The sequence below is a fragment of the Physeter macrocephalus genome, chromosome 19 (assembly GCF_002837175.3).
Source record: "Physeter macrocephalus isolate SW-GA chromosome 19, ASM283717v5, whole genome shotgun sequence".
NCBI lineage: Eukaryota > Metazoa > Chordata > Mammalia > Artiodactyla > Physeteridae > Physeter > Physeter macrocephalus.
This window is the reverse complement of record NC_041232.1, coordinates 55,570,032-55,581,140: the sequence shown is the minus strand read 5'-3', so window position 1 is coordinate 55,581,140 and position 11,109 is coordinate 55,570,032. Positions and strand designations below refer to the sequence as shown.

The following is an 11,109-nucleotide window of genomic DNA, read 5'->3' as shown; positions in this document are numbered from 1 at the left end:
GTGTCCGGAGCCTGTGCTCCGCAATGGGAGAGGCCACAACAGTGAGAGGCCCCACGTACCACAAAAAAAATAAAATAAAAAAGAAAGAGACAAAAATTCCACAGAAACAATAATAAAAATAGATAAATACACAGAAGTACCAGCTTCTGTATATATATTCTGATTCATCTGGCTGGTTTGCAGAATCATTCTGGAGCCTCACTTCTTTAGAAAGGTATCGAAGTCTTCATAAGACTGTTGGGTAAGTAAACTACCTTTGAGCATATCACTAATGGCTGCATAACAATAAACGCTCTTTAAAGAAAGGTTTATACCTGTTTTCCATAAAAAGTAGTCACTATTGCCAGATCTCCCTATGGGCAACACTTTCCTGGCTGATCCCAAGACATTTTCTTCTTTTTCTTCCTCTATGAATTCATCTCTTGAACAAAGGTAACTTTAAAATTTTAAATTCCTGCTCTGCCCAATTAAAAATATTTTCATTAGTAAATTAATCAAGTTCTCAAAAAATGTTCACTTGGACAATAAAACACAATTACTCATTAGTATGACATAAAATGAATCTTCATTCCCATCCCCTAACTTACTCTTAATTTAACTAAATTAAGGAAAAAGGCACTATGGAGATGATCTAGTCCAGTGCTTAAATTTGTATATAATCTCAGTGAAGTGGCTTGCCCATCGTCTCAAAATGGTGACAGGCTAGACCCAGAATCTAAATCCATTGACCCTCAGCCCATGCATGTTACACCAGATGGCTCCTCCTTATCATTAAGGCAATGCATCTCCTACTTAGCTAGGCCCATGCCCCTTGGAGCCATTACTCCACCAACACTTATTTCCTAAATCTGTTGTAGGAAAAAAATGGGGCGCAAGAGGAGGGTCACGTTCCAGGTCTTGAGTGAGTCCCTGGGACTGGCCACCCGGTGAGGGTCCTTGGCTTCGCACAGGAAAGAATTCAAGAGCCAAACACAGTAAAGTGAAAGCAGGTTTATTTAGAGAGATACACACTCCACAGACAGAGTGGGCTGTCTGAGGAGAGTGGTCATGGAAGATACATGTTCCATAGACAGAATGCAGCTGTCTCAAAAGGCAAGAGTGGCTCAGAAATGTGGGGATGGTTAGTTTTTATGGGCTGGGTAATTTCATAGGCTAACGGAAGGGAGGATTATTCCAACTATTTTAGGGAAGGGGCAGAGATTTCTAGGAATTGTGCCACTGCCCACTTTTTGGCCTTTTATGGCTGGCCTCAGAACTGTCATGGCGCCTGTAGGTGTGTCATTTAGCTAATGTATTACAATGAGCGTATAATGAGGCTCAAGGTCTCCCGGAAGTCAAATCTTCCACCATCTTGGGCCTATTAGGTTCTAACCAGTTTTTGTGGTATCCTGTTCTTAATGGTTGTATCATTCTTTTAATGGTTGTGCCCTGCCCCCTTCCCTCCTGTCTCAAATCAATTCCCAATTCCTGTCAATTATTTCCTGGCAATATTTCCTGTTGTTCCCCTCAGACTGATTCTCACTATACCAAACATCTAGAGTTTGGCACAGCCTCCTAGCTAAGAGCCTCAACACCAGTTTCTTTTCTAATCATTTCACAGACTGTCAGACACTCAAGCTGGAAGTGATTTTATTAGCACAAACTCCCACTGTCAGCAGAAATTTACCTTATAATATCTCTGCCCAAAAGAGACACAGTATTTACCTTAAGTAATTCCAGTGACTAATTTCCAAAGTACTCATTGTATTTATAGACAGTGAAACCATTTTTGTTGTTTTTTAAACCTTGGCTTCTTTCTCAAAACATTCCTTGATACCTCTCACCACAATCCAAACCTGTGACTCTCATTAAGCTCTCATTGCCCCTCTATGCTTCAACCAAGCTAACCTATTTTATAATGACTAACTCCCGTCTGCAAGGAGTTCCTTCCTTCCTTATGCTCTTCGCCAAAACTGTAGTGTCATCTTCTTTAAGGCCAGCTTGTCAAAAATCTCAGCTTTTCCAGGCAGTTTTCAGCAACTTTCAGCTCTTCTTTTAGTAGCTGCCTCAGTTTTACTATCTTCATTTAAATGATGCTCTTCTAACTACCAAATGCTTTTCTGGGCATTCTTATGTTTACAACTGGAGTCTGCATCCCCCAAGGATAGCTATCCATTTCTTCTGTACCTGCTGCACACCTTTTAGTGCAATGCTCCCTCAACATACAAAAACATGGACTGCCCTCCTAACTTATTCTATGCATTTATTTTTCACTTCCAAAATGTATTTCTAGACTGAATGTGGAAACAAAGCAATACTTCTTAAACAACTACAGTGAAAGCTTTGCCATTTCACAGTACATCAGTAGTCTTAATAGAAATGTGCAGGTATGTACTTATTATAAGCAAATCTTGCAGCAGGCCGATGTACTCAGTTCAGCAACTGAAACAATCTAACTCCCAGATTCTCAGATTTATAGATTTATTAGTAAGATTTACGGAATACACTGCTGCCAGGGAACTTAAGACACTGTATAAAGATTTCACAACTTAATAATGCTAAACGTTACAAATGTAAACAAGGAGATAATAGAATGAAGGAGGAAACAAGAAGAGTAATGAGAAAGAAAGAAAGTGTAACAATTTGAAGACAGCGATAATAATGATGATACTTAATCTCAGGTCCTTTAAAGATGCTTTATTGATCTATGTAAAACAAAGGTACAGGATTCAAATGCAATTTTATCCCTGGAGCTTCCACAGATAGTATAGGCTTTAGACTAAGTCAAGGTGTTTGGGTTCAAATCTTAATTTCCAGCTCCATCAATTACTACTGTGTCACATGGAGCACATTATTTAACTTTTAAGTGATCTATCTCATAAGGTTGTGGTAAAAATTAAATAAGTTAATGAATATAAATGCTTAAAACAGGATATATATATATAATAAATAGTTGATAAATGTTAATTATTTCAACTCTGATATTATTGTTATTCTATTTTTGTTGAGTCCAGCATCAAATATTAACATTATTGTATGTATTACCATATTTTATAGTAATAGCAATAAATATTCTGTTAACCTCCTTTCTGATCTTAGAATCACTTCATTGTTATCTCCTACTTTTAGAATCATGATCACATTTCAAAGCTGAAAACACTGTGTTTATCATATATATTTCTAATATTAACTTCTACCAACGAAATTTTGGAAATTACTACCTTGTTGCTAAAGGAAAACCTGTTCTTCTACTCAAGACACTTCTGACATCAAAGGTATGGGTTGTCCACATGAACAAATTCCCTAATTCTCTGCAGACACTGAGTGTCCTACAATTTAACTGAATTCTGACACTCAGTGCAGATTGCAGAGGTTAAGGGGTTAGTCTTACAAGACTGCTTCCCATTTCAGATGCCAAGAGCAAACACTGGATTCTCAGGTACCCATACTTCAGCCCAGCTTGGCTACATATTGGGGGTTCCCATGACCCTTCCTCAGTCTCAATAATTTGCTATAATGGCACAAAGAATTCAGAGAAATAGTTTACTTATTATTGTTGGTTTATTATAAAAGATATAAATGAATAACCAGGTGAAGAGGTACATTAGGCGAGGTCCAGAAGGGTCCCAAGCACAGGAGCTTCTGTCCCCATAGTTAGGAATGTGCCACCTTCCTGGCATATGGATGCATTCACCAACCCAGAAGCTCTATAGGTTTTCATAGAGATTCCATAACGTAGACACAATTGATTAAATCATTAGCCATTCTTGAGTTTTTAATTCCATCCCCAGCCCCTTTACGATCTCCCCTCCTCCCTCCACAGAGGTCAAGGGTGGGGGTGAAAATTCCAACCCTCTAATCAGAGGTTTGGTTCTTTTGGCAATGAGCCCCACTCTCCAAGTCACCTCATTAGCATAAATACAGGTATAGTTGAAAGGGGCTTATTATGAAAAACAAAAGACACTCTTCTCATCCTTACCACTCCTGAAATTCCTAGGGTTTTAGAAACTCTGTGCCAGGAACCAGAGATGAAGACCAAATATATGATTTCTTATTATATCACCATGTCACAGCTATTCTCCTAATATTTTAAATTCAAAACATTCAAAAATGAAATCTCTCCTTACCCTGCTCCTTCCACTTGCCATATTTCCTTATTTCAGTCACTCAGGCAGGCCTAATTCTTGGGAATTATCTCCAAGTCATTTTACACATTATCCTCTCCTTCCTTTGCTCTCCAATACAGCTCTCAAAATCCATACATAAGCCTCCTAATTATGTCTCTTTTTTCATTCTCAGCTCTGCTCCAATCCACCTGGTTCATCTTCCTTAAAACATCACTTGTTTAGACAAATTCTGTTTGCTTTAGGGGTTTCCTATTGCCAGTGATATCCAACTCCGAACCCCAGAATTCAAGGCTCATTACAATCTGATTCCACCTTTTCTATTTAAAGAACGTTTCATACAAACTCTTCTGTCTCCCGAACCTAACACTCTGCTTTACTCATGCTTTTCTTTCTCATGAAAAATGATCATCAAATAAGAATGACCATCAAAGTTTGTTCAAACTTCAAGACCAATCTTGGCTCTGTAAAACCTCCCTCATATCATAGCATACTGATCTTGTTCTCCTTCACATCTCTATTATAGTAATTACCTAACTGTTTACTAATAAGACAGTGACCCTTTATCAGTTACTATCCTCTACTTCTCCATTTTGGTTGTGTGTAATTATCTTTTCCCCAAAACAGTTTTAATTTATATGAAATTTACAGGGACCTAATACCTCGAAGCTCAGGGCCTTAAATAACACTAGGCCAAGAGTTGATACCAAATGCTTGCTGAATTGAATTCATTTCTGCTATGGTTTGCCATCAACTTCCTGCCAGGAGGCACAAATATGATTATTGTCCTGATGTCACTGTCTCAGAAGCAGCCTCATAAGAGCATTCAGTGTGCATCACTATTACCTTCACCATTATGACTCTTCCTACTATTTTTGTTCCCTAAGCATAATGGAAAGGCATTAAAATAACGGATATTTTTCATTAACATTTTAATAAGAAAGGCCATTTACCATGTTAAAAGCTGAAATTTTTTTTTTAAAGCTGAATTTAAAAAGTTACAATAGTCACATTTTGAGTTCTGCAAAAATGAGTCACTTCCTATATGCTATGGACCACAAAATTTAAAATACTTCATAAATTCAACTGATTTTGTTGGACAAACTTATTACTGTGAACTTTTCAGGTAAAACATCAAGTCTAGACTAGAGGGCTTTTTATCCGAAATACTTAAGACAGGTCATTTAGAAAAAAATAGGTGGAAAGACCAAATTTAATTAAAAAATAAATAAGAAGTACAACTTTGTAAGAAGCAATTTCCACCAACTTGTTTCCTGAGCACTGCTTTCTCTCTAGGAAATCTTTTCAGCCTTAGGGCTCAACTGTCAAATAACCTAAATCACAGTTCCTGAGAAACTGGCACTAAACGAATTTCTTTTATAAATTAAAGGACAATGGTACAGGAGTATTTATTTTCTACAAAACCCATTTTATATTATTACAAAGATACAAATGTAGCTATTTTAATAATTCCTTTGGTCACTTCAAGACCAATATATATTTGGTTTTCTGAAAAGTGCTTCCTAAATATTAAAAAACAGCGTTCACTCTACTCTAGTGATCTTAAGAATCCTATAATATGTCCTGAGAATTGAAGTTTCATCACCTACCTTTCAAAAAATTGAAATCAATTAGTTAAATGAAACTTGTCACACACTTTATATCACTTGAGCATTTTATTTCTTTTGCACATATCTAGAAGTAATTGAATTTCAGTGGGAAGTGATGACTTGTTAAAACAAAGTTTTCCTTGGAAGTCTTTCTATCTAAGGCAGTTCTGCTTTGTAAATCTATTCTATGCTTCTTGAACCTATACATTCTAACAAGTTTAATTCAATATCTTACTGTGTATTTTTAGACAGCACTGTGCTGCATTCAAGATGCAATTTCTGTGATCAAGGTTATTCTTCATTTAACAGAGTATCACGATACTAACTCAATCTTTTTATAAAACACAAAAATCATAAACCTGTGCTTCTGCTGATGAATCTTTCCTTTTTTGCAGGGATAAAGAGAATAACACTCAAAAGCTATAGCAAATTTAAAATTCCTCTCTCATTCTTGTTATAGATATAAAAGAGAATGAATATGATTCATCTACAAAGAATTTCCCAAGGCATCAATACAAGATAAAGAAGAAAAGCTGAAGAGTTAAAATGAGCTGTAACGGATTTTCATCTTTACTTTAGAGACTAAAGGAAATACAAGTGTTTCATAAAAACAAGTTAACAAAGTAACTAAAGACAATCTCATAAGATTGTAAACACTCATTCATTCATTCATTCTCACATAATTATATATCTGACAGATATTAATTTTCCTGATGCTTCTCTGTTTTGCCCACAATGCATTTCAGAATTCCTGTTAAGGCATGCATGATGCTGTATTTTCTGTATAATCCTCTTTTCTATGACTTCACTGACTACCTTCTCTACTAACTCATAAATGTGAGCCTATCAAGAAGCAGCATTTATAAGCTTTGATTCTGCACAGGTTCCTTAATCTCTCTAAGACTCAGGTTTCCTCATCTGTAGAATAGTAACAATAATACCTATATTGTGGGATTGTTGTAGGATTTCAAATATCCCTGACACACAGTGGTTGTTTAATAAATGCTGGTTATTATTATTATACCTTAACAGTTAGTCTTTGAACCTATGTTCTAAGAATTTATCGACTATTTTATGAACTAGAAGAGACTTAAAGTTCACTATAGTTTAATGGACTCATATTAAATATGAGGAAACTAAAGCAGTCAAAAAGCTTCTTTGTGACAATAAATAGTAATAAATAGTAAGCCTCAAAACTAAGTCTCTACACTCAAGTCCAGTACTGACTGCTTCATCCCAATTCTCTCTCTCCAGAAATTTTATCTACTCCATAGTTTCATTATGGAAAGCAAATGTCTAGTTCTGACCTAGCCTCTATCCTCATGCCAAGCTGGATGCCATTCCACCAATTCAATTTACCATTTCAAATTACATTTCTCATACTCTCTCTCTGGCCACATCTCCTCCAGAATTCTATAGTTCTTTAAATATCATAAATCTTTCGCCGGCCACCCAGGCTCAAAGAGTGAGAAGAATGAAGATAAAGTGAGTCAACATTTACTCTGCACCTACTATGCATTAAGTACCCAACCAGGTTATTCATCTGTGTTATCTCACCTATGAAGGAGAGCTGTCATAATTAGAAAAATGAGGAAACAAAGCTTCCAAAGCAACTTGCCTCACCTTACCCAGTAAGAATAAGTTGTAGTGCTGGAAACTGAGCCCAAGTCTCTCTGACTTAACCCATTCAGACACTGTCTATACATCAACAAATAGGTACATGTGTCTTTGTGTTTTAAATTTTTAAAAAATGGAGTAACAATACATATTACTCTATAAATCTTTCTTTTTTCAAGTTTGACAATAAGTCTGTATTTCTATGGCAGTTTTACTTCATTTTGCTCATTAGCAACAAAGTTTATAGATAATTTGATATATGAAAATATTCAAGAAACTCACTTTTTCTTGATTAGTAAGATAATATCTAAACTTCCATACAAGATCTTGTTCTTCATACGTAAGTTGCTTGGTTGGTGGATAACTCACAATAATCTATAATAAAGAAAAAAAAAACTACTTTTGTCAAATAAAAAAAAATCTTCCTATATATTTCCATTTCATTTAAAATTTTTCATTCATTTAAATATATCTATAATTGAACTATTATAGAAGCAAGGAGAATATACATGCAGTCAAGTAAGACTTAAATTTGCTGTACTTATCAGTTCAAAAAGTATATTAGAGTATAAGAGGAGAAAAAAAAGATAAGATAAAAAAAAGTCAAGCTCCATATTAAAAAAAAGTATGTAATTACAGAGCTAATTTACTTCAACCAAAGACACAACAAATCCAAATAACAAAAGCTCCCCCCAACCAAACTACTACATGCAAGATAGGCTCAAGGATTGTACAAAACAGGGAATAGAGACAATAATTTTTAATAACTGCAAATGGAAAGTAACCCTTAAAAATTGTATAAAACATTTTAAAAAAAATAAAAATGAGGGAAAAAGTCCCCTCCCCCCAACACACACACAAGGAAAAGAAAGAAAAAAAAAAAAAAACACCCAAATGATAAACATTTCTCTTGTTAAGTCAGTGGAAGCTCAGGCAATGTAGCTTAGGGCCAGTTTCTAAGAACATTATATCAAGAAAGCATATACTATTTGCAGTTCTGTACCTAGGGCTAATATATTTCCTGAAAGCCCCAAAATGATACAAAACTACAGAAATGTGAAGTTGTTGAAATTACATAGGGTTCATTAACCTGTGTCTGAATCACTTTTAAGTGATGTGCTATCGCATCAGTTGCAACCAAAATACCCACTTAATTATTTTTAAATGAATATTTTATAAATTCTCTTACATTCAGTTGATCTCTTGTGGCAGCATTAGGTTTGAGATCGTGGTCAGAAGGTCCACTTCTTAAACTCCGGGCAAGTTTGTGGTGTTTGCTCTCAACTAAATTTTCCTATAAATTATTTAATATTAAGCAACAATGTAAATTTCACCAGTAAGCAGTTTCAACAGCCACTTAGAAATAGAAAAGTAAATAGTTACTTATTTAAGATCAGTTTATAATATTTAACATTTTATTCGTGTTAAAACTTTAGTCTCCTATGTATCTTGTGGTGATAGGGAAAGTAAGCATAACTTATGATTCACCAGGCGCACATGAGCATGCCACTCCAGTTTCTTGATTTAACTCTCCATTGTATTCAAGGTTTTATACCCTCTACCCACTCAAATGTCACCTTCACTCCAAAATCTGCCCTGGCAACTCAGATTAAAGCACTCCCTCTTCCTATGAGCTACTAGTGACTTTGTGATATAATTGTATTATCATCTTAGAGTTTAACTGCCAGTAGTAACTGAGGGCAGGGACAATGAATGACCAAAATGCTTAACTATTTTACCTATGGCCAAAATCATTAGTTGTGAACATACTGTCTTTGCTTAAGAGACTTTATTTTATTCATTTTTTCATGTGTGAATTGTCTGTTCATGTTTTTATTCCTAATTTGGCTTTTTGGTCCTTTATTCTTCAGTTTTTAAGAGTTCTTTACATATTAGATATTCAGTTCTTTGTCTGTGATGTATGTCACAAATAGTTTCTCCCAGTTTGTCAACTGTCTTTTGACTTTGTTACAGTGTTTTTGCCATGCAAATTTTTTAACATAGTCAAATTTATCAATCATTTATTTTATTGCTTCTGGATTTTGACTCAACGTTAGAAAGTCTTTCCCTACACTGACAGGAAAGTACTAGTAAGGTTTCATTTTATAATATTTAAATCCCTGATTCATTTGGAGTTTTTCCTTATGTATATGGTGTGATGTGTGGATTTGATTTAATTTCATCTTTTTCCAAATGGCTCATTCCCCAGCACTATGCTATAGTGATGAAATGCCACCTTTGTCAATTTAAATATGTACTTGGATCTATTTCTGGGATTTTTAGTCAGTTCTACCAGTCCATTTGCATATGTACAAGTGCTAGTACCACACTTGTAACTAGAGTCTGTTTTATTGTCTGATACGGTGATAGACCAGCTTAGCGGCACTCAATGTTTGTTAAAATATATTCCTCTGTTTAGTTAACACTAATGGCTACAAATTAAAATTTTTTAACATAGGGGGTAAGGAAGGTAGCATTTTTTCTTAATCTTTTGTTTCGTTTTTTCTTGACTGTATTTAAAACTAAAAATTGTTGACAGAGGTCCTAGATCTTTGTTTTTTAATTACAGCATGCATTATATTAAACCTATAATTGTTGACAGGCATTTTCTTTAGAAAAAAATACACTAAATATACAGACACCTCATTTACCTGACATTCTGGTAGGAATTAATATGGTCCCAGTATGACAAAACTTAAATACTCTCAAGCATTTTGAAGGTAACCATTAGTGTGTTTCAAATATCCAGAATGCAAAATACAATTTGATTTTATAATGAAAATTCAGTGTCAATTTTATTTTTATTTTTTAACGTTTCTATTGGAGTATAATTGCTTTACAATGGTGAGTTAGTTTCTGCTTTATAACAAAGTGAATCAGCTATACATATACATATATCCCCACATCTCTTCCCTCTTGCATCTCCCTCCATCCCACCCTTCCTATCCCACCCTTCTAGCTGGTCACAAAGCACTGAGCTGATCTCCCTGTGCTACGCGACTGCTTCCCACTAGCTTTCCATTTTACATTTGGGAGTGTATATATGTCCATATACACTACCACTTTCTCACTTTGTCCCAGTTTACCCTTCCCCCTCCCCATGTCCTCAAGTCCATTCTCTAGCAGGTCTGCGTCTTTATTCCCGTCTTGCCCCTAGGTTCTTCATAACCATTTTTTCTTTTTTTTTTTTAGATTCCATATATATGTGTTAGCATACGGTATTTGTTTTTCTCATTCTGATCTACTTCACTCTGTATGACGGACTCTAGGTTCATCCACCTCACTACAAATAACTCAGTGTCGTTTCTTTTTATGGCTGAGTAATATTCCATTGTATATATGTGCCACATCTTCTTTATCCATTCATCTGTCGATGGACACTTAGGTTGCTTCCACGTCCTGGCTACTGTAAATAGAGCTTCAATGAACATTATGGTACGTGACTATTTTTGAATTATGGTTTTCTCAGGGTACATGCCCAGTAGTGGGATTGCTGGGTCATATGGTAGTTCTATTTTCAGTTGTTTTAAGGAACCTCCATACTGTTCTTCATAGTGGCTGTATCAATTTATATTCACACCAACAGTGTAAGAGGGTTCCCTTTTCTCCACACCCTCTCCAACATTTACTGTTTGTAGATTTCTTGATGATGGCCATTCTGACAGGTGTGAGATGATATCACATTGTAGTTTTGATTTGCATTTCTCTAATGATTAATGATGTTGAGCATTCTTTCATGTGTTTGTTGGCAATCTGTATATCTTCTTTGGAGAAATGTC

General features: G+C 35.3%; 1 protein-coding gene across 3 annotated transcripts in view; it reads right to left on the bottom strand.

Annotated features, from left to right (window-relative positions):
- Positions 1-11,109, bottom strand: part of PIK3C3 (phosphatidylinositol 3-kinase catalytic subunit type 3) — a 174,335-nt gene that overhangs the window by 85,998 nt on the left and 77,228 nt on the right. For all 3 annotated transcript variants that reach the window (XR_002891345.3, XM_024120622.1, XM_028480039.2), the window contains exons 8-9: positions 8,520-8,624; positions 7,613-7,705 (exon numbers count right to left, since the gene is read on the bottom strand). Coding sequence is in view for 2 of the 3 variants with exons in the window: in XM_024120622.1 (XP_023976390.1) it covers positions 7,613-7,705; positions 8,520-8,624 (198 nt within the window). In the remaining variant the exon portion in view is untranslated. The remainder of the gene's footprint in view (positions 1-7,612; positions 7,706-8,519; positions 8,625-11,109) is intronic.